This window comes from Camelus bactrianus, chromosome 34, assembly GCF_048773025.1.
Source record: "Camelus bactrianus isolate YW-2024 breed Bactrian camel chromosome 34, ASM4877302v1, whole genome shotgun sequence".
Classification (NCBI taxonomy): domain Eukaryota; kingdom Metazoa; phylum Chordata; class Mammalia; order Artiodactyla; family Camelidae; genus Camelus; species Camelus bactrianus.
This window is the reverse complement of record NC_133572.1, coordinates 19157771-19181925: the sequence shown is the minus strand read 5'-3', so window position 1 is coordinate 19181925 and position 24155 is coordinate 19157771. Positions and strand designations below refer to the sequence as shown.

General features: G+C 44.8%; 1 protein-coding gene across 4 annotated transcripts in view; it reads left to right on the top strand.

Moving 5' to 3' along the window:
- The first annotated feature begins 3885 nt into the window (after window positions 1-3885).
- The window catches only part of TMTC1 (transmembrane O-mannosyltransferase targeting cadherins 1), a 239362-nt gene continuing 219092 nt past the window's right edge, over window positions 3886-24155 (top strand). For 3 of the 4 annotated variants that reach the window (XM_074357367.1, XM_074357368.1, XM_074357365.1), the window contains exon 1: window positions 3888-4358. In XM_074357367.1, coding sequence (XP_074213468.1) covers window positions 4057-4358 — 302 coding nt within the window. In that variant the 5' untranslated portion in view covers window positions 3888-4056. Of the gene's footprint in view, window positions 4359-24155 lie in introns of all 4 variants that reach the window. The other variant, XM_074357366.1, reaches the window with a different exon arrangement.

The window sequence follows — 24155 nt, the reverse complement described above, 5'->3', positions numbered from 1 at the left end:
GTGGCGGTTTTCAAAACTAGGGATTCTAAGCTCTAAAGTCTAGTAAGTACCTCACAGGCTTTATTGTGCATGCCTTTTTGGTGTGGTAATTTCTTGACAAAATGTATTGCCGAGAGCCCAAAATTGCAAGAACACAGATAATTTTTGATATTCTTTAGCTTTAATTCTGTGCAGATGCCACAGAGATGTGTCTGGGGATGGAAGGAGAAGCCCCTTTACCTCCACAGGGGCCCATCCTCCCTCCTGGGGCTGTTGCCACCAGTCTGAACCCAGGTCTGGGCACAGCCACTCCTCCGATCACGTGGCACCCCAGACTGTCCCACATTTGCCCTGCCAGGTGCTGGGTCAGCTTCTTAGAGCTGAGGTTGCCTGTCCTACCACAGGGGTGGGAGGGTAAGAATTGCTTAATTTCCTTTTTGGGGGTCCATTTTTTCTGTGTTTCTCTCAAGAACAGGTAGTATTAAGTAACCAGACAACAAAAATGTATTTTTTAATATAAATTATGTTCTCTGCTCTTTTCCTGAATGTCTGCCTTGTAACTTTGCATTTGTCCTGCCAGCTAAAGAACATTGCCCACCATCCAGTTTTACAAAAAATCAAGTCACTAGCCACTGCAGTCTCTGACCTACAACACTCCTTGAAAGAACAGGAAGAGGCACTCTGCGCTCTGGGAAAACTGGCAGAACGGGCCCTAAGGTAGTTACATATTTTCAGGAGAAAAACCGATGAACCAAGATTCTGACATCTTCCCATAGTTAGGAAAACACTAAAATCATTAACTGAGATAACTCTTCCTCATGACCAGCAGTAAACTTCTACAAAGATGTGTGATTTTTGATGTGTTCCTTTGCTAAAATCACGTATATACTGACTTGCCCCCAGCTCTTGGGAGTAATCCCTCAGAACTGTAAGATACAGGCTGTCTTTCGGGCTATAGTTCTCAGTAAAGTCCTCAGAACTAAAGCTCGCAGCTCCCCCGTATTCCGTTTTTAATTCAGTTGACAGTTTCTTGACATACGGGCACCTGAACAAGGTGTATTAGGCTGAAACTGCACAGTGGGCAGAAAGCTGAAATTTGTTTTATTAAAATAACTACTTGCCCTTGGCTTGTTAAAGTTGTATCCTAATTTAATTCAGAACTATGTTCCACTTTAATTTTCATGAGTGACTTAATCTGTATGTGCCTCCGAGAGGCTCTTCTGTAATAATTTACGTTTGAAATTGCTCTGACAGGACAGAAGGTGTCTTAGAAGATAGTATTGCTCTGATTATAAACCCTTTAAAAACAATCTGAGACTAAGTAACAAGAATTAAATCTAGTTTGTTTTGGGCCTCAGGGACGATGAGCTGGTGTATCAGTGTAAACCTTCTCTCTCTAACATCAACACTTCTACACTATTTTTCTGGGACACAGAAGAGTATTGAATCAGGAAATGATGGGGCTGCCAAGGAATTGTTTACTGCCAAGGAATTGTTTACTTTTAAAAAGTATTTACTTCCTCGTTTCTCCTTAAGAAGACTTGAGCCATCTCATTATTTTATTTGTTTTTGGGGGTGGGTGGGAGGGGTTGGTAATTAGGTTTATTTTTAGAGGAGGTACTGGGGAGTGAAGCCAGGACCTCTACCACTTGGGCTATACTCTCCCCCTCATTATTTTAAAATAAATTAATCCCAAATTCATCATCTGAATTAAATGGAACAGAGATGCCGGTCAGCCTAGAGGAAAGCTTGATGAAACTCTGTTCTCAGAAGCCTGGGCTCCCACTTAGAGTCTTCCTTCATCTTTTTCCCCTTTCACTGCCATTTTGGAGTCCAGCTAAGTCCTTCCTCATTTCTCTCCAGGGTCACAAAGAACTCTGGCAAGTATTTTCTTCTAAAAAAGAGAACAACTCAGATAAAATGGGGTGGCAAGCTGTGCCTCCTACAAGGGTAACTTAAGGGAGAAAAGGTCTCCTCTCTATAAAAGTCTATGATTAGAGCTGCTCTTTGGCAATAAGATATTATTTCAAGAAAACCTCTATTAGTTACAGGTGACTAAAACATTGGCCTGTTACACCTGTAATCATTTCAGCAAGGACAAATCCACTATCCCAATCAGCAGTTAACTAAAGGAGTTAGACTTTTATGGTGTTAACTTTACACAAACACACACGCACACACAATTTGAGCAGCTTTGGTCATCCAAACCAGTGCTTAGCACAGTGTAGCACAAAATTTACCTTCAAATGTTTTAATTAAATTAATGGGTAGGCAAAGAAGAAAGGCTGCAGTACAGTCTGTGGGTGGACACAGGTGTGTGTGGGGTCTGGCTATTAACTATACCAAGGGTCAAAAAGTTTTGATGTAAGGATGAACACATTTCTCAGGCACTAATTTTCAAGTCACCAAAACCGAAATGAAATGGATAAAAGGCATCCTGACTTGGAATATGTTGGTCTTAATTATTTAAGTTTTTAACTGCTTCGATATATCTTAAATTTGTAAAAAAATAAATTGGTATCGTAAAAATAAAAATTGGTATGGTCACACAAAAAGTACGGGAGTAATTTCTGCCTTTTTTATCTACTTTTTTTTTTAAAAAAAGATCATTGAAACTTTTGAGGACTTTGGAAGGATGGGAATAAAATGGGGAATTCTATATTTTAAGTTTTTCTATCTGGATGTGTCAAATTCCAGGTAACTTCAATAACAGACAGCAATAGAAATTTACAACGGCCCTGAAAAAGTTCATGGATTTTTTCAAACCTGGAGAAATTCTACTAGCCATCATCACTCCGATATATTTAGCTTATTTACATATTATATCTAGTATTTTTAAAAAGAAAACATCCTTTCAGAAAAACGGGAAAATTGGGGAGCAAAGTCAGGGGCTTAAAGCAATTTGTTTTTTTGTTTTTGTTTTAAATGGCATTGATTTAACAGGAAGAGTTCAAACACACTCACAGCCTAGGAAATAATCAGACCCAAGTGATTCACTGAGATGGGAAGAAAAAGTAATTAGCTTGGCATCTCCCGGATTGTTGTAAGAGCCTTAGTAAAAAAACAAAACGAGGAGAAATGCTTCAGAAGCCAATTCGGCTCCCAGACCCAAACCAAAAATTGATTCTGAGACTTTCTCTAAGGGCGAGCAGAGCAATGGGCGGGAAAGGAAAACAGCCGGTGGCGCCTCTGAACCAACCGCGGGCGGGGCGGCCAGGAAGCCCCCAGGTAGGGGGACCCTCTCTCGGCTTTCGGAGAGGTGCTTCGGCAGCTCCACTTCTCCGCGATCCCTTGCCCCCAAGGGCGCAACCGTGGGACGCGGGGCGGTGGGGACACAAGCCCGGGAAGGGGACTGCGGAGGCGGCGACGGGACGCGAGCGCGGAGCCCGAAGGGAGAGCGTGGCCCCGGGCGCCGCCGCCGCCGTCGTCCGGGGTGCTGGAAAGCCCGGGGACTTCCCGGCAGCGGCAGCCACGTCTCGCTCCCGGAGGGCGGGCGGAGGTTCGGGCTGCGCACCTGCTTAGCCGGTCCTGGCTCAGCGCCGGGAGGTGCCCGCCAGGGAGCACCCCCGGCCCCGCTGGTGGTATCTGGGGGTCTGAGAGCATCTTGGGCACAGCAGGCGGGACCCCGGGTGCCCCTTCCCCGCCGCTCCGCGCAGCCCCGCCCCGCGACCCCGCGCCACCTGCGCGCGGATAGTGGCCTCCCGGGGCCGCGGCGCCCGCGGGCTGAGCGCAGAGCAGCCGGGGCGCGGGCGGAGGGTGCGGGGAGCGAGGAGAAGGCGGCGTGGGTCCGGGGAGTGGGGGCGGGGGGTGGCGGCGAGCGCGAGCGGGGCATGCGCAGTGGGGCGGAGGAGGTGGCGATGGCCCGGGGAGGCGGGGGGACTGCTGTTTATCTGCAGCTGGGCCAACTCCGCGGCGCAGGCGGCGGCGGAGCGCGGAGCGCCGGCGGCGGGCGCAGCCTCCGCCGACCATGCCCGAGCCCACCTCCGGGCAGCCGCCGCGCGCCGCCGGGGCCCCGGCCGGGGAGGATGCCAGACGCCCGGGAGAGGCCAGGGCAGCGGCGGCGGCGGCGGCGGCACGATGGTGGTGACAGGCTGCGCCCGAGGCGGCGGCGGGGACCGCGCGCCCTCCCGGCGGCGGGGCTGCGGACTCGCGCCGGCCGGGGCCGCGGCGCTGCTGGCCGGGGCGAGCTGCCTGTGCTACGGCCGCTCCCTGCGGGGCGAGTTCGTGCACGACGACGTGTGGGCGATCGTGAACAACCCCGACGTGCGGCCCGGCGCCCCGCTGCACTGGGGCATCTTCTCCAACGACTTCTGGGGCAAAGGCATGGCCGAGAACACCAGCCACAAGTCCTACCGGCCGCTGTGCGTCCTCACCTTCAAGTGAGTCCCTCAGCCCGCGCTCGCCACCGCCGCGGTTTCTCCTCCCGCGGTGACCCAGACCCGGAGAAGTTGCGGGACTGGCTTGGGGGCCGTTTCTTCTCTTGCTGCCCCTTCCCTCCACGGCCCCCTCCTCTCCGGGCTGCCCACGCCTGTCTGCTCCGTGGTCCTCGGCCCCGCTTCTCGGGGCTCCAGGGGCGGTTGGGGAGGCGCGGGCTGGGAGTTGGATAGAGTTTCCCGGGAGTCTGCGCTCTCGGCGGGCTGGTCTCTCGGGCCAGGGCTGGGAGGGCGCTGCCCGAGCGGCCTCTGCACACCCCAGCCCTGCCGGACCGTGGCCGAGTGAGACCAGCGCTGGTCCAACGAGCTCCGGACGGGGGGCTGTGATGCTGAAGCTTCCAAGTTAGGAACTATTCGGCGGCTGTTGGGCAGCCATGCAGATGAGGGGTGTATCAGCCCCCTAGGAGCCGTGAGCTGCCAGCGCTGCGTGGGTTTGCGGGAGCAGCGAGCAGGACCGAGAGCAGAGAATCGCTCCCGACCTGCAGCCTTGGCTGCTCCTGGAGCCCCTCAAAACTGCCGAAAGGGCTCGAGATCTAGACTTTAAAAGGTGCCCAGCAAAAGCAGGCAGAAAAGCGTGGGATCCTCTGGGGACCCTGGGGTCCCCGTCGAAATAGTTTTTTTTTGCAACCTCAGAGTCATGAGTCAGCATTTTAAGTGTGAGGAAGGTGTAAAGGGAATCGTGAGAACGCTAGTTTTTTGCGGGGTGGAGCATTTTCTTGAATTTCAGAGAGGGCTGGTTTCAGGTGGATGGGGAGGAAGGCCGATTTCAGGGAGGAAATCGGCCTTTATAATTTGGCTCAGCAGTTAAGCTTATAATGTGCCGGACAAAACTGTTGAAATAACATTGGTTCAGTTTCATCAGCATTTTAAACCCTTTCCAACGGGTGTAACATGAGCCTGTCTTTATGGTAACGATCATTCGACACAGGGAAGGCAGCCTGAAATGCTTGCCCAGCCTAGGAGACCAAGGTCGCTTGACAGGTGGCTGATGACTTGGAAAAGGAAACCAGAGCAGTTGGCAACAATTCGTGGGTTTTGACTTAATTCTTGCACTGAGAGTTGAATGCTTTAAGAAGGATGAGGAAATTGCACATCTGACTCCGAAGAGAGTATTTTATAAACATTTATCCTGTTAGAAAGTGGTTTTGTTTTTCAGCTGAATAATAACCTCAGCCACAAAGTTGCTTAGAACGTTAAGCTTTCTAAATGTTTTGTAAAATCTCCTTAGATGGCACAATATTCGTGTTTAAACTTCTAGATTGACCACTTTTTCATGTATTACAGTGAGTCTTGTTGATTGAAGTGTGCTGGACTCAGGACAGCCATGGAGGCAGCCTAGGTCCCTGGTCTGAGCGTTTTCCCTATAAAAAGGTCAAGTGCCTGTTCCCACTTGGTGGAGGGTGAGGAATAGTGTCATTTCTTGACTTTCCAAAAAAGAATTTTTTAGTCATGTAGGAGGTGGCAGGGATAGAAGGGAGAAGGGAGGAAAGGAGTAGACATTGGCCAGAAGAGGGGCAAAGGAGAAGGAAAATTGAGGGGGCAGGGGGCAACTCTTCACTTGAGATACTGATTGTAAAAAGCAGCCTGGTTGCTAAGATGCATTGCTCTTTGTAGAGTGGATCTTACTGACTGTGTCAGATACACTTTTTTTTTTTTTGAGAAGATTGAGTTGCACGACTAGAGTGCAACAGAGCACTAACTGGAAAGGAACAGTGCCTCTTCAGAAGGAGAAATTTAACTAATCTTTCTGTATTCACAGGTGTTGATTTCAGTAAGACGGGGAGGCTTTCTTATCACAGTCACCTAAGGCAAAGCTGTATCTTCTAGTGGAATAGTGGACATGTATCACGGATGATGTTAAAGATGTTAGAGCCACAGTGCTCTGAAGATGGTTGCCAGGAAGGACAGAAAATCGCATGTATTAACTATTCAGTGTGAACCAAGCACTGGCTTAGGCACTTTACATGGGTGGTGTCTTTATGATTTTTATTTTAGGTAATTGGTGAAAAAAAAAGTGGCCTTTGAAATAACGTGCAGACGATCTTAACTGTATCTCAAGCTTGGCTGAGCAAAACTTTTGAGAATTTAAAGCCGTTTTATTTATTCATTTATATTTTTGTAAGAACATCTAACATGAGATCTATCATCTTAACACATTTTTAGGTGCACAATACAGTGCTGTCAGTTACGGGTTGTAACAGCAACCCTTGGTGCTCCCCTCACTGTCCTTGGCAACCACCTTTTTACTGTCTGGTTTTATGAGTTTGACTATTTTAGATACCTCATATTCTGCAACCAGTGTACTGCACGTAGCATAACCCCCTCCAAGTTCTTCTACGTTGTTGCACATTGCAGATTTCCTTCTTTCTAAGGCTGAATAATATTACATCGTGTGTATCTGCCATTTTTCTTTATCCATTCATCTGACAGTGGACACTTAGATTGCTTTTATATCTTGGTTACTGTGTGAATAATGCTGCAACGAACATGGAAATGCAGATATCTTTTCAACATCCTGATTTCCATTCTTTCGGGTTTATACCCAGAAGTAGGATCACTGGATCATCTGGTGATTGTATTTTTAATTTTTTGAGGAACCTCTATCTTGTTTTCCATGGTGGCTGCACCATTTTATTCTCTTAGCAATAGTATACAAGGGTTCCAGATTCTTCATATCCTTGGCAATTTTCATAAAGGAGTGAGGTGATATCTCACTGTGGTTTTGATTTGCTTGATTACTGAATGATTTGCATGATTAGGTTTTCATGATTTGCATGATTAGGTTTTCATGATTAATGATGTTAAACATCTTTCCATATACCTGTCGGCAATTTGTGTGTCTTCTTTGGAGAAATGTCTCTTCATGCTTTTTGCCCATTTTGAAATCAGGTTATTTGATTTCCTCTGCTTTAAGTGGTAGGGGTCCCTTACATATTTTAGATATCACTAACATATCAGATATTTGGCTTGCAAATATCTCCTCTTATTCTGTGTGTTGCCTTTTCCCTCTCACACCTGCTGTGCAAGGCTTTGCAGTTTAATATAGTCCCACTTGTCTTATTTCTGTTTCATCGACTGTGCTTTCAGCATCACATCTAAGAAACCATTGCCAAACTTGATATAACAAAGTTTTTCCCCTATAGTTTTTTTCTAGGAGCTTTACAGTTTCCAGTCTCATATTTTAATTCTTAATACATTTTTGAGTTGATTTTTGTGTATGTTGTAAGATAAGGGCCCAACTTCATTCTTTTGCTTGTGGAATAACCAGTTTTCCCAGTATCATTTATTGAGAGACTATCCTTTCCCCATTGTGTATTCTTGGAACCCTTGTCAAAGACCATTTGACTGTATGTGTGTGTGTGTGTGTGTGTATGTGTGTGTGTATGTATATATATTATATACGTATGTATATATATTATATATATATGTGTATATATATATGTTAATTTCTCCATTCTTTCCCGTTGGTCTATGTCTGTTTTTATGCCAGTGCCATACTGTTTTAATTACTGTAACATTGGAATATGTTTTGAAATCAGGAAGTATGATGCCTCCAGCTTTGTTCTTCTAGCTCAAGATTGCTTTCTATATTCAGGATATTTTGTGGTTCAATATGAAATTTAGGATTTGTTTTTCTTTTTCTGTAAAAAATACCTTGGGATTTTGATGGAGATGACATTGAATCTGTAGATGGCTTTGGGTGGACATTTTAACAGCGTTAAGTCTTCTCATTCATGAACATGGGATGTCTTTCCACTTATTTGTGTCCTAATTGCTTTCATCAGTGCGTTGTAGTTTTAGGTATATAAGTTTTTCATCTCTTTGGTTAAGTTTATTCCTAAGTATTTTATTCTTTTTGATGTTGTAGTAAATGGGATTGTTTTCTTAATTTTGGATAGTTCATTATTAGTGTGTAGAAATGCGGCTGATTTTTGTGTGTTGATTTTTGTATTCTGCAACTTTACTGAATTCGTATATTTGTTCTGATAATTTTTTGGTGGCGTCTTTAGGGTTTCCTACATATAAGATCATGTCATCTATAAACAGAGACGATTTTACTTCTTCCTTTCTGATTTAGATGCCTCTTATTTCTTTTTCTTGCCTAATTTTCTGCCTGGGACTTCCATTTCTATGCTGAATAGCACTTCTATTAAGTGACAAGAGTGGTCTTGTTCCTGATCTTGGAGGAAAGCTGTCAGTTTTTCACTGTTAAGTGTGATGTTAGTGGTGGGCTGTTCATAAATGTCCCTTTATTATGTTGAGATAAATTCCTTATAAACCTAGTTTGTTGAGAGATTTTTTTTTCACCATGAAGGGGTGTTGCATTTTGTCACATGTTTTTTCTGCATCTATTCTTTATGATGATCATGTGATTTTTATTGATTTTTACTCATTTTGTTAATGTGGTATTTCTCATTAACTGATATGTGTATGTTGAATCATCTTTGCATCCAGTGATAAAGCTCACTTGTTCATGGTGTATGTTTTTTTTTTTTTTTTAATGTGCTGTTGAACTTGGTTTGCTAGTGTTTCGTTCTGGATTTTTGCATCTATGTTAACAGGGAAATTGGCCCAAATTTTTCTTGTAGTATTTTCATCTGGCTTTGTAAACTCATTTTTAAGAAAGATGCTTTTAATTTTGAGATAATTGTCCATTCCCACGCAATTGTAAGTAATGATAAAGAGATCCCTCATGGCTTTTATCCATTTCCCCAGTGGTAACCTCAAGCATAACTGTGGAACACAGTCACAGCCAGGAAGTTGCCATTGATACAATCACTGATTTCATTCAGATGTCACCGGTTTCACATATACTCTTTTATTTTTATTTTTGTTAAATGTATAGTCTTTGCTGTTTTATCACATGTTGATTTTTGAGCCTACCATCACAATTAAGATATAAAACAGTTCTATTGCACACATCCTTCATGTTTTCTGATCATGGCTATAGACATCTAATCCATTACAACCACTAACATATGTTCTCCATCTCTATGATTTTGTCCTTTCAAGAATGTTTTCTTTGGAACCATGTACTATGTAACCTTTGAGATATTTCTGCACTCAAAATAATTCTCTGAAGTTTATTCAGATTGTTGCATGGTTCAATGGTTTGTTCCTTTTTATTGCTGAGTAATATTCCACTGCATGGATGTGCCACTGTTTGATCATTCATGTGGTAAAGGACATCTGGGTTGTTCCCAGTTTTGGGCTGTGACAATTAAAGCTGCTACAAACATTCATTTACAGTTTTTGATGAGAACATAAGTTTTTATTTCTCTGGGAGTACAAGCACTCAGGAGTACATGTGCTGGATCATATGGTAGTTGCATGTTAGTTTTTTAAGAAACTGACAAACTATATTCCATCCCATCCCATTAGCAGCATGTGTGTAATCCAGTCTGCTTCCTTACCAGATTCGGTATTGTCGCTGGTTTTCATTGTACCCTTTCCAGTGGGTGTGTAGTGACATCTCATTGTGGATTTAATGGGCATTTCCCTAATGGCCGATGGTGTTAAGTATCTTTTCATGTGTCTATCTGCCTTCTGTATACCCTCTTTGTTAAAATTTCTCTTCACATTATCTGTCAATTTTCTAAGTGGATTTTTAAAAAAAAATATTTTTATTGAAGTATAGTCAGTTTATAATGTGTCCATTTCTGGTGTCCAGCACAACACTTCAGTTATATAGGAACATACATATATTCATTTTTATGTTCTTTTTAAACATAAGTTACTACTAAGTGGGTCTTTTCTTAACATTGAGTTTTACAATTTCTTCATATATTCGAGATCAAAATCCTTTGCCACATATGTCGTTGATACATATTTCCTTCCACTTTATTTTCATCCTCTTTTCATCCTCTTCACAGGGTCTTTCCCAGTGCAAAACTCAAACTGATTTTTTATTAAAAGTAGTTTATTATCTTTGATTAATAAATAAATGGTCACACATACTGACAGCTAGAAACTCCCTTGGAAATAAACGATAAATAAATTAATTAAGGTATGTGATGCTCGTTACTATAAAGGTGCTTGCTTGTGTAGAAAGACACTAATCGCAGTTTTTCTCGCACAAGAAATGGGCAGAGGTTGAAATGAGGCAGAGGATGATCAGAGTGTCTGCTTTTACCAGGGTCTGGGGGTCGGGGGCAGAGCACGATGGAAGATGAGGGCAGCTCACCAGGATGCGCTGGCTTTTGTGCTGCGTCAGTTTAGCTAAACCAGACCTGCGTCTAGGGAATCCCTTTCCTGTATTGCGCGGGGTTAGAGTTGGACGGGAGAAATTTCTTGGAGGTTTGGAAAGTGAAAGTGAAGTGACCCTGTGCCCTCTCGGAAGGCGGGCGTCGGTTTTGGTGCCGTCTCACCTCCTCCTGGCTGTCCCGGACTTGCTGACTCACCTGCTGCCGGGGTGCACCAGCGGCGAATTCTGCAGCTCCTCCAGATTGCTCCAGATCTCCTTCAGCTCCGTGGAATCACGGTGCAGGTGTGCGTGGAGAAGACCGCTGACCTGTTTGCGAGCCACTGCCATCATTAAAGTGAGCCTTAGAGGCTGCAAGAAGCAGAGGTGTATTCTAGCGCATCCTTGGGGGGTTCCAGCCCCTGCTTCCTATCCCCCACGTCAAGCCCCTCCTTCCTTCTCGGCTGCCTGCCCTGCTGGCTTTCGACGTCTGAGACAGACACAGTAGCAGCAGCCTTGCTCAGGCTACTTAACCAGTTCCCAGGATTGTGAAAGGTCGAATCTCTATCGTACCTTCTGGATACTGCATTTGCTGGATCATTCCTGGTGGCTCCGCTTCTCTGGTCAAACTTTAACTGATACAAACGATCGTTTCTTTGTGTTGCTTGAAGTAGTTTAGAATTCTAATGAATTTCTGCCTCTAGTCAATAATCTTCTAATTCAGTCGTTTCAGAAGCTCATTTCCAAGGGCACACAGGAATATTTTTGGACTCTTGCAGAGCAGGATCAAAACAGCTGTGAAAACTTAATCTGCAGCGGCAATCTTTTTTTTTTTTTTTTTTTTTTTTTTTTTATGTTGCTTCTTTATCCTTCACGGGCCATGACCTGTTTTCACCCTACAATTGAGAGAAACACATTAAGTCACTTTGTAGACACTGAATTGACACAGGATCAACCCCCTTTATGCTCACCACCCCCAGCTTGAAAAATGGCCCTGACGGATTTAAAAAGTGCTTAGCTTTTTAATTTTATTTCCTCCTTGTCCCCTTCCTCTTGGATTGTTAGCGCCATTCTGTATCAAGAAGCAAGGAGAAGCTTCCTTCGAAAGGAAAGAGCCAATGGTTTTCCCATGTTAAAGATGGGGAGTCTAGGGGGAGGGTATAGCTCAGTGGAAGAGCACATGCCTAGCATAGTCAAGGTCCTGGGTTCAAGCCCCAGTTCCTCTTAAAATATATAAATAACAGTTATTTTCAAAAGGGAGAAACTAAGGCAAATGAAAGGGCCTTAATTCTCTCTCCATATTTAGGCTCTTAGATCATATTATTGTACTTGTTTGCTATAAAGCTTTAGTTTATCGAAGGCTTCTGATGGTAGTAGAAACCATAAGAGTGAAAATGGGTGGTTTAAAATGTCAGGGTTAAAAAATAGAGTATCTTAATACGTGCAGCTGCAAGGATTTGCAGCATTTTAATGTTTGGCTCTTAAGAATTTTTTTGCAGCAGTTTGCATCTTTTGCATGATATGCCAGCCATGAAAAATCAGCTCTAGCCTCTGTGTCCAAAACCTAAAAGAAATGGTGGCACATTCCTTTTGGTTCTGTTCCTTTTGATTTGACCTCTGTGGGAATCCATTTTGAGATAGTCTGTTGCTACACGACTGATAATTTTGTTTACTAAGTCTGTGATGGAAGACAAGTGAAGATTGTTTAGGATGTTTGGCTTGATTGTATGGATGTTCAGTGATGGATGTAGCTAAGGAAAAGAGATTGGAGGCAATAAAGATTTTATAGAGAAAAATGAAAAAAAAAAAAACAAAAACAAAAACAAAAAATGGCCTATGAAAATTTCATGCCAGACTAAGGTTATCTTAGAAACCCCAGGAGGAGAATCCTTGCCTGTTGGGATGTCTTTAGACGTAAGATCGACTTTTTTTTTAAAATTGAAGTATAGTCAGTTACAATGTGTCAGTTTCTGGAGTACAGCGTAATGTCTCAGTCATGTGCATATCTATATATATATATATAGATATACATACACACACACACATACATGTATCATCTTCATATTCTTTTTCATTAAAGGTTATTATAAGATAATGAATACAGTTCCCTGTGCTATATGGAAGAAATTTGTTTTTTTGTCTATTTTTATATATAGTGGTTAACCTTTGCGAATCTTAAACTCCCAAATTTATCCCTTCCCACTCCCTTTCCCCCAGGAATGATAAAATTGTTTACTATGTTTACAAGTCTGTTTCTGTTTTGTAGATGAGTTCATTAGTGTCCTCTTTTTTTCTTTCTTTTTTTAAAAGATTTTTTTAGATCTTTAGATTTTAGATTTAGATATGAGTGATATCATATGGTATTTTTCTTTCTCTTTCTGGCTTCCTTCTCTTAGAATGACGATCTCCAGGTCCATCCATGTTGCTGAAAATGGTATTGTTTTATTCTTTTTTTTTTTTTTTATCACTGAGTAGTATTCCATTGAATAAATATACCATAAGATCAACTTCAGACTACAGTCTGGTGGTGTAGGAGGATGGAAAATGAAACGAATCTAAATCATGAGAGTTTTTATAGGTGAGTTCCCCAGACCTCTGAAGGTTTGGGAAACATTTTTGGAAGCAGTCTTTTAAAAATCAACAGTATCTTTTCTATCTTTCTTTGGAGCTACATTTATATTTTTCTTAACTTTGAATATGTAATTAACTCACTTGTAAAAGGGGATGAGAAATGCTTGATCATGCCACAGTGATGGCCTGGGTCCTTTTCCAAATAATGAGAGATGGCCATGTTTGATCTGCCCCAGCCACCTCCCTGACCTCTAGTCTGTCCATCTCCACCTCATTCTATTCAGGTCTGCATTCTAGAATCTGCATCCCTGTACAGGCCAAATCTGCTGCCACCGCGTGCCTCTGAACTTGCCTCTTCTTCCTGGATGCTCTTCCCCCAGACCCCGGGCATTGCTTCCTCTCTCCCCACCTTCAGTCTCTGCTCAGATGTCACTTCCTCACAGCAGCCTCCCCTGGCCACCTGGTCTAAAATCGCAGGTGCTCTCCACGTTACATCCTTACTCTCACACTCTCTTTCCCTCTTTGCCTTAGTAGCCTTGGTTGCCATCTGCCTTCATGTATTTATTGTTGCTTTTTGTCGCTTCTCACTCCTGTGTGAGCTCCATCCGGTGTATCTTTAGCACCTAGAACAGTGCCTGGCATGCAGCGTAGGGGCTTGGTGAATTACTATCTAAAGAAGGAATGAATCGGGGGAGGGTAGAGCTCAGTGGTAGAGTGCCTGCTTAGCATGCATGAGGTCCTCGGTTCAATCCCCAGTACCTCCGTTAAAATAAATAAATAAACCTAATTACCTCCTCCCTCCAAAAAAAAGAAAAAAGAAAAAAAAAGAAAGAATGAATCCATCATGTTTGGGAATGCCCGACTTTTTCAGGTAACTATGTAGGTAGGGCCACACCCTTATAACATAGAGGAAAAAGTCTCCTGGACTTATTTCTTGGCTTATTTACCTTTTGTCTTCCTCCGTCCAAGAGAAAAGTGGAGACAGACAAGGAGCTTGCTGGGCGCACAGAGAGGTTACTGGGAGGTGCAGGGGCAGCCTTGACCCGGGAAGGCTCTGTTGCTGTGGCTCTGTTGTAACCTGCTGAGAATGTGACGCTGGAGAGAATGAGATCTTTAGCACTTCTGGGTCATCCGTCGCGTACTGACGCGTAGTGGTTGGTGGCTGCTTGCTATAAACTTTAAGGCTGGACGCAGCAGTTGTCCCTTCTGAGACAAACCCCACAATCACGTGGGGTTCTCTCCCCGCCCTGCTCTCAGGGGACTGAGGTTCCTCCATACAGTGTCTTGCTGTCTGTAAGGAATGGTCATTTTTCTTCCCCCCAGTCAATGAAGTAAACGTGAAATATCATTTCTGGGTGGACTAAATGGATTATCAGGACCTGAAAACACTTTCTGAAAGGAGCGATGGTCACTGTGACTTCCTCTCCCTAAGTGTCGTACAGTGAAGAATTTGCCTGGTCTTTGTCCCAGGTCCCTGGGAGGGAGCTTCTCAGAATTTCCCGAGTGCTGGGAGTGACTCTTGTTCATGGTGGGCTCCAGGACCACACCTGAGTTTATGCTGAGGACGAGGTGACTCATGGTGGGTCTCCAGAGAGTTTCAGAATGGGGCTGGCCCTGCTGGAAAGACCACTCGTATGATTAAGGAGTTGAGACTTTGAGCCGGGTAATATTGTTACCAAGCAAGGACTCGCTGGTCACAATACTATGACACTGGCTTCTGAGAAGAGGACTTGCGAGGTCGACCAGCAAGAGGATAGGAGGCAGGGTTCAGATCTGTCGCCAGGATCTGGGGTTTGGTCAAGCCTTTACGAGTCAGTGGGAAAGTGCTGGCGGGCAGGTTCTGGTCGGAGGGCTTTGAACTTGGCCGTTTATGCTGAAGTGTGGTGAAGGAGTTTCAGCACTGGGTCTTCCTGGATAAGAGACGCTTTGCTTCTGAAAGGAGTCAGGCATTCAGGTTTCAGTCGTGTTCCCTGTCCTTTAGTTCCACGTTGGGGTAAAAGAAACTGGTTTTGGGTGTTACTTGAGGTCAAACTTTTCTCGTCTGCACATGCCTCCTCTGCATGACTTGTGGTTTTGCTGTGTCGTACCTGAAAAACAACTCAGTATCTTGTTAGAAACAGGATGGAGCCGGTTTGGGTTGGATCTGCAGTTCCAATATCTAGGAAGGCCCTACCTTCCAACCTGCCTTGGAAAGGAAGGCGGTGGAGATGGACAGTGATGGGCTCAATTAGCTAATGTAGTGAAACCCCAGCTAAACTGGACACTGAAGCTTGGTTGTGCTCCCCTGGTCGGTAATCATACGTCAGTGTGCCCAGAGGGTGATGTGTCCTGAAAACGCAGAAGGGTCATGTTTAGGACCCTTTCAGACCTGGGCCCGTGGGCCTTTTCTTTTGACAAGTTTCGAGTCATATCTTTTTAAATAAAATTATAATCGTAAGTACCATGCTTTCCTGAATTCTGCAAGTCGTTCTTGCAATTTATTGACCCTGAGGGAGTGGTGGGAACCCCCGACTTTGTGGCCAGTTGGTCACAAGTGCAGGTGGCCCGGAGACCATTGAGCTGGAGGCTGGTGAAGGAGGTGAGGGGAGTCTCCTGCAGGGCTTGGTCAGGTATTCAGTGTCAGAATTGCCTTGCGTCCATCCATCCCTTTCAGAGAAAAGACAGTTGCTAGAAATTGACAGCTCAGTTATAGCTGTAACTAACTCTCTTTGCTGTTGATCTGTTCATTCTTATCATTTGCCGGCCGACTTGTTGAAGATTTTTCTTCTGGGGCCTGCTTCCTTCTCGATGTGGTCACTGACCTTCCTGCCCTCGGTTGCCTCATCCTTTCTTTGACGCAGTCGCTGCTCTGGCCACTACTGTGACAAGAGTGACTGTAACTGCTTCTTGCGTGGGGCGTGGCTCCTCCTGACCAGCTGCCTTTAGCCTGTCCCCTCCCTGCAGCTTCCTCGGAGCCAGGTGGGGATGCATTTTGCTTTTGCCTCAGGGCGTCTGCTCTGTTGTCTGCACTGGTGCCTGCGAATCACGTCCTTTGGTTCTTCAGAGACCTGAAGTGGTGATGATTTGCTGATTTATTCCTGGTACTGGAGGGGACGCAGAGGAGCCACCAAAGCGATTCAAGGGCCAGAGGGATTCACCTTGGAGGAAACATGAGAAGAACCAGGTGCTGTTGTTTATTGGGTGAATGATCTAAGATGACTGTGGAAACCACTTACAAGCATCTGAGAGCCGCAGAAGGCAAGAGACGAGAAGAAAAATGACAGCAGTCAAGGAAGACAGGAGAATAGACCGTACGCTTAGTGTTGGGTTCTGGAAAGTCACCAGGAAACGCATCAGGGAGCCCATCACTGGAGACAACAGAAACAGAAGATAAGACGGACATTTCATTTTTTTTTCTTTTCCCTGGTTTATAGTTCCTACTGGAAAAGAATGTGTTTGTGTTACTGAGAAAACTGGGTATTTCTGGTAAGCATGGTAACCATAGGCGCCCTCCCTTAAGCTTGGAGACCTGAGTATCATTGCTCTTGGCATCACCTGCCTTGACTCACCGGGTTGCTTGGGGCAGACCTCTGGGCCCCATTTCAGACCTACTGGCTTAGAAGATCTTGGGGTGGGATTGGAGAACAGGCGGTTGTGACTAGGTCGTTCAATATCCTGGGAGCCACTGGGACTCAATGGGAGCTTCTGTTGAGTAAAGTTGAGATGCCGGACTCTCCCCGGCATAACAGAGAAAGGGACTCAAAGGCTCGTTGAGGTAGGACTGTGGGAAGCCCTCACACCCCTCCCTCCCCTGAGAGGGCCACGTGCTTTTCTTCCCACCGAGACATTGGGAGCCACATTAGTGAGGGAGCACCTGCAAGGCTGAGAAGCCCTTAAATGTTGCTTGATCTGTATGGCCGGGAAGTCCCCGGTTCAGGGCCAAAATCCAGGCTGGAGTCACCACGATGGGAGAGTCATGACCTCTCACACAGTCACCAGACCTCTGCTAGCTCATTGTGGTAAAACTGTTAGACGCAAGTGGAGTTGGGGTCCCCTCGAGGAAGGACCCCGGTATATTCCGGAGACAGCTCTTCCAGAGACACAGCCTGCGTTTGAGTTTTGAGAGTGAGAAGCTGATCAGAGGTGGCAGCCAGTGATTCTTTCTTCTCCCCTCCCTGCCCCTCCTCCTGTCACTGCTTGGTGCCAACTGTCTGACCTGTGACCTTTCCTGGGAACTGGTGCCATCCGGTTGCGGTGAGCTCAGTATGGCCCCATCTTTCTGGGCAGTTTTACCAGGAGGCAAAGGAGTTTAGATGGGGAAGGAGCTGTTTGCATTCCTATTTGTCAAAGTCTGGAAGGCTTTTCTAATTAGTCAGACGTGACTATTAGGATTATTTCAGGAAAAAAAAAGTAAAAATGTTTTATTTCCTAGTGCTTAGCCTAGCTTTAAATGAGAAGTGAAGGCTAAGTCGAATAAAATTTAGGATTCTTTGAGTTGAAAGGGAAAGATGATCTTTTCCAACTTCCAGGTTAATGTAAGTTTATCTGTTGGTCCAGGGAACTTTGATTTAGAATCAATTGTGTGCTAAGTGAGATGGATACAATGATGAAAAATTAATTTCTTGCAGTGTATGAAGACATGCTCATAACTTTTGAGAAATATAGTAAAAGGGTTTTAAAAAATTAAGTGCTCTTGTCAACTGAAAAAAAAAAAACCCACACTAAAAGTAGTAAGTTATGTCTTATCTGAGGACCTTACAGAGAACTGTAGCCCCGGAAGGCAGCCTCCCAGATCGCTCTGAGGGACTGTTCCAAAGAGGTAAGGGAGGAGCCAGGATATAAAGGAGTTTTTGCTGAAAAAAAAAAAGTAGTCAAATGTCAAAAGATAACTGCTTATCGTAATAAACAGACCTCTCAAGTTAATGATTTTAGTGCTTTTCTGTATGGGAAGATGTAAGAGGCTGGTCTCATTGAAATTACTCCTTTGATGTGCACATTACCCATCTCAGGCCAGTGTCCTCTTCTTCCCCATCCAGAGCTCCCCTCCAGGTGCACAGTCGGGGGAGGCTGCAATGGCCAGTGGCTTCATGATGGGCAACATTCGCTGTTTGCTGAAATGCCAGGCAGCATTTTTTGTCCACACTATAAGGGACACTATAATGGAGGTACGTTCAAGACGACGTGGAGACGAGGCTGTTCTTTCCAGATGGTACTTAACGCAGGCTGAGATCACGCTTCTGAGTGGGCGTTTCTGGTTATCCCAACACCAATTCTAGTTTTAAATATTCCATCTTCCTTTGAGCTGAAATCTTCTAGTGGTTGGCAGGCACTGTGGCAAGTTGTGAGTTCCTGTGCCATCTAAACGGTACCCAGATATTTCCACACAGCCACGGAGGCCCAGAGCTGCCAGGGCTTCAATATTTCAAGAGAAGCTGGACATTTTTGTATGAAATCACCCGTTCTAAAAATATTGGTTAATTATAAAAAGAAATAAAAGGTATGCCGATGAAACGAAGCAATTTGCAGGCTACGCCAGACCCTTGGAGAGTCTGTTTGCAAAATTGTCATTGGGTCTTAGTTTTTCCTCTAGGAGCTATTTAGAGTAAGTGCATTGCTTCAGTATTTTATTCATTCATCCATTCGTCCATTTATTGTGTGACAACCGTGCACCAGGCATTGTGCTAGACACTGGGCATAAATATGCAATGATCCTTTCCCCTGGAGAACTTGGTGTCATCCCCAGGCTGAGTGTCCCCCATTTCCTCAAACCTACCTTCCTGAGACATCACTGTGAGACCCCCTCCCCTCATCATCCTGTAGCTCCCCTGTGGAGGTGCTCCAGCCTTTAGGAAGCACCCTGAGGGGCTGCTTCCCCACGTTGGGTACCACCCGCCTTCCCTCTCCTACCTCATGCAGAATGCCTCCCTCTTCCTTATCTCTGTACCTGGTAGGCTCTCCCACTGCTAGAATTCTCTCACCGGCTACTGATTATCTGCCTAAGTGCCTCTCTTCCTCCTACTGTGCTGTTAACTCTTTGGTAGCAGATACCACGTCTTCTTTTTGTATCTCTGGGCCCTGCATTGTACCTGGCATCTAGTAAGTGCTCCATAAATACCTGTTGGAGTGAACTGAAATGAAAAATCAGTTTGAGCTGTGCAGTTCCCAGACTGTGTGGTTTGGCTTGTTTTGGTAGCCAGGACACTGTAACTGCCTTGAGTTTGGGGTAAGCTAACAGCCCTTGGAGAATGCCATGTGTAGAGTTTTGATGTGGATTGCAAGTATTTCCTTCTCTTTTGCGTCCAAATGCCGGCTTTTACTCTTACCCATATTCTGTCTGATGTGTTAGGATTAACTAACAATTTCAGGCATTTAAACTTTGTAAAGCTCAGTCTGTCTCTTAGCACAGCAACTCTCCTTCTCAGATTGAGGCCTTCTGCAAGTTTGATTACACAGTGGGCTGATTTAAGTCTTTGATAAAAATATTGGACACACCAGAGATCATATCAGAATCCTGGTATCCTGGTATTACTGGAGGTCTCCATCAAGGAGACATTGATGTATTATTCACCACTCCTCATGTTTGCTCACATCTCTCTCATTCCACATTGTATGCAAGGAGAGCCTGAGAGATTCTGACAAATGCCTTTGTTAAAATACAGATGTGACGTGTCTGTCACATTCCCTCTCCTATTAAAGTGTCAGCTTCATCAGTTAAGCTCCCTTTTTGTGAACCCACACTGGCTCTCAGAATCAGAGGTTCTTTTTCGCGGTGCTCACAAATAGAATGCGTTCTAAGATTTTGTCATCATTTCGTCTTCAGCTCACTTGTCTGTAGTTTGGAGAGTTCATTCTCCATCTTTTTAGACATTTGGAGCACTCTCCTAACTCTAGAGTTTTGGTGATTTCTCCAGGTTTGGATTCACCAGTTTCAGGTGCCATGTCAGAGGCTTTCACTCTGTTTCCTTATCACTCCAGTGGTTCCCCATCCAGCAACTTATTTTTATATTTTGGGATCTAGCTGAATTCACTTAAAACACCAAGCACTGTATCCCAACCAATTTCCAGAAATAATCTACATGGATAACATCTGGACGTTTTTGGGTCAATGCTATTATTTGTGATGAATAATTACAAATATTAGTCATTGGTAATGATTATATCCGGAGTTAAGAACTAAAGTATAATATGTGTGGAAAGAGTCAGATACCTAAGAGTTTCGTCTTATCTGATGTCTTGCCTTCTCTTTATTACCGTTTTTATAATTAACACAGTGAGATACATCTTTGTACATTGGTAAGAAACTTCCCGTGTCTTCAAGATACTTGTGACACCAGAGGTGTGGGTTTACTCCCACTCCTGCTGGGTGTCCTCGAATTCAATTCAGTTCTAACACCGTCTGCCTGGAGTTAGCATCAGACCCCCAGGCTAAGGGCTCAGTTCTGCAAGACTGCCCCCACTTCAGACAAGTACAAGTGTTAGGTCCCTAGGTTACCCAGGTTTATGTCTGACTGGGCTACCCGTCGGGGGTTCCCACGACCCCTCCTCAGGTTTGAGAATTTGCTATCATGACTCACAGAACTCAGGGAAACACTTATATTTCCTGATTTATCATGTAATGAAGGGTATGGTAAAGGGTACAGATAAACAGCCAGATGGGGAGATGCACAGGGCAAGGTCTGGTGGGTCCTGAGTTCCGGAGCACCTGTCCTCGTGGAGTTGGGATGCACCACCCTCCCGGCACACTGATGTGTTCACCAGCCTGGAAGCTCTCCAGACCCCACACAGTTCAGGGATTTTTATGGAAGCTTCATCACATAGGCGTGATCAGTTATTAACTCAGTATCCCACCTGTCTTCTCCCCGAGGGTGGAGGGTGAGGCTGAAGGTTCCAGGTTCCCAATCACGGCTAGAAGCTGCCCAGGAGCCTGGTGCGAGTCACCTCATTAGAACCAAACACATGCCCACCGTGCGGGGAGTTCCGTGTCAGGAACCAGCGTTAGATCAAAAGGTGCTCCTTGTACGCTTATCATTTAGGAAACTGTAAGGAACTTAGGAGCTCTGTGCCAGGAACTTGGGGGCAGAGACCAAACGTTAAAACAAAAGATGCTCTTAGCACTTCCATTGCTTAGGAAATTATAAAGGTTTTAGGATCTCTAGCCAGGAGTCAGGATGAAAGCAAAAATATATATATTTTTATTATATCACAGTATCATATGTGTGTATGTAAGTGTGTATATCTTTGAACACTTTTCTGGTTGTTTCCTTGTGGAAAATTCATAGAAGTGGAGTTTTTGGCCAGAGGGTGTGTAGTTGTTAAAGCCTTTGATACCTATTGACAACCTAGAGACCTTACAGCTTGGACACCCACCTGTCAGCTGAGAGACTGCCAGTCTTCTCCCCTGGAGAAGGGTGTGAATGAATTCTAAATGAATGGCTCGGTAGGTCTGGAAGACCCAACCTGATGATGGGGGAAGCAGTGTAAATTCACCCTCAGGGGCTGGGCTCCCAGGGAGCTGCACCCAAGTTCTCGGGATGGGGACTTGGTCTTGTCCCTGTCACACTCCGCCAGCCTGAGCTTTCTGATTTCCAGCCTCTTTCTCACCGTATGTGGGTCTTCTTGTACTGGCATGGGAGGGACACTGTTCTCCGGGCTTTGGCTGGACCTCCAGTCCCCTAGGTCACTGCCCGTCCCTCTTTCCCGCTGGATGGGGTATTCCACATCGGGCTCCAATACAGCTGTCTCAGATCTTGCATTGGATGCCCTGGAGTTGGATTCCACACAGAATTCATTTTTCTTTTTTTAGGCTCCGTTAAGACTGTGATTTCTTCAGTGGGAATGAAAATGGAGTTGATTGGTAACTGTGGCATTTAGATCCACGTGTCCAGATAAAGCTGGACGTGTTTAAAATTCTGTAGGTTAAAGCTGTGAATGAATCAAGCATTTGGAATATGCATATGCCATCGCTAAAGTTGACTTTGAGGTTCTCAAGTGTTTTTGACAAAGAGGAGGTGTTTCTATAAGAGAAGCAGATCAAGGGCATGAGGGTAAAGCCGTGGGTTTAGTGTTTTGGTTAAATGGGCTGCAGTATATTCACAACTATTGGCAGAATCACTTAGGGTGTGTTTGTCCCCCCCAAAGAATCACACCCTATACCATTGAATTTTTTCTCTAGTCACCCTATAGACTCAATTGAGGACATTATGTCCTGTTATTAAATTAAAGGCAACCTACGGAAGTCTCTCTGTTCTGCATTTTTTTCTTCTTTTTTTAATTGAGGTATATTGTCAGTTTACAATGCTGGTGTGCAGCACAAGCTTCGGTCATACATGAATATACGTATAGTCATTTTCACATTCTTTTTCACCATAAGCTACTGCAAGATATTGACTATATTTCCCTCTGCTGTACAGTATAAACTTGTGTATCTATTTTATATATACCAATCAGTATCTGCAAATCTCAAACTCCCAGTTTATCCCTTCCCACTCCCTTCCCCGCTGGTAACCATAAGTTTGTATTCTGTGTCTGTGAGTCTGATTCAGTTTTACATATAAGTTCATTTGTCTTTTTTTTTCTTTTTATTGAAGTATAGTAGCTTTACAGTGTTGTGTCAATTTCTGGTGTACAGCATAATGTTTCAGTCATAGATATACATGCATATATTCGTGTTCATATTTTTCATTAAAGGTTACTACAAGATATTGAATATAGTTCCCTGTGCTGTGCAGAAGAAATTTGGGTTTTTTAAATCTAATTTATATATAGTAGTTAATTCTGTTCTGCGTTTTTTTTTTTTAATCTCAGGAAGGTGTTTTTGAAGACGTTGAACAATAAATTTCCCTTCTCTTTGTGGTTCTTTTTTTAGTTTCTTCATTATAATTCTAGAATTTAGATTCTGAGGTTTATGGGAATTTATGTGAGAAAACAAAGAAAACACTTAATACAAATTCTGAAATGCTGCACTTCTGCTCATCCTTTTAATTTCAGCTGCAGCCAGTAATATCGTGTAGGTGCCCTGGAGACCCCTTGTGGGGTGATAATTAACGATGATTCCTTGTGCATAATCTGGAAATTTGTTTCCTGGTGGCACCATGGGTGAGAGAACACTGGTCATGTCTGGTTGTCCCAACCTTGACCACAGTCCCAGTCCCGTGGTCTCTTTCTCATCTCTGGTTGATATAGGAAAAAAACGTGGGGTGAGATGATGGCCGGGTCCCAGGTCCCTGGGACTCACCCTGCCAAGTGGGTCCTTGGCTTCATTCAGGAAAGAATACAAGAGCGAGCCACAGTTGAGGAAAGGTAGATTTATTCAGAGAGATACATACGCATAGAGTGCAGGCTGTTTCAGAAGGCGAGAGAAAGGCCACGAGGTGTGCGGTTTGGGTGCTCAGGTGCTCAGTTGAAAGTAAAAGTAGTTACACGCTCTGTAGACAGGATGTGGTCCCTCTCACCCAGAAGGGAGAGCCAGAACGAGGTGTGGGGTGGTTAGTTCTTAGGAGCTCGGTAACTTCCTGTGCTAACAAGTGGGAAGATTATTCTGACTACTTTGAGGAAGGGGCTGAGATGCCCAGGAAGTGAGCCACTGACCACTTTTTGACCTTTCATGGTCAGCCTGGGAACTGTCGTGGCCCCTGTGGGAGTGCCACTCCCCATGCTAGTATGTTACAATGAGCATATAATGAAGCTCAAGGTCTGCTGAAGTCAAATCTCCCACCATCTTGGGCCTCAAGGTCTTGTGGGAGTTGAATCTCCCACCATCTTGGTGTTAACTGCTGTGTCGTTCCTTGAATGGCTGTGCCCTGCGCCCTTCCCTCCTGTCTCAACGGTGGCCGCACCTCTGGCCCACAGCGCTGTGGACTTGTCTCTGAGCGCCCGGCTGCTCACGAGGAGGCGGCAGTGAAGCAGGGCTCCTTGCGGGGGCCTGAGGAGGGCGGGTGTTGGCATCAGCCAGCGAGCGAGGTTGAAAGGGGTTCTGTGCCTGTCTGCCCGCCTTCCCGGCGAGACCACGGAGA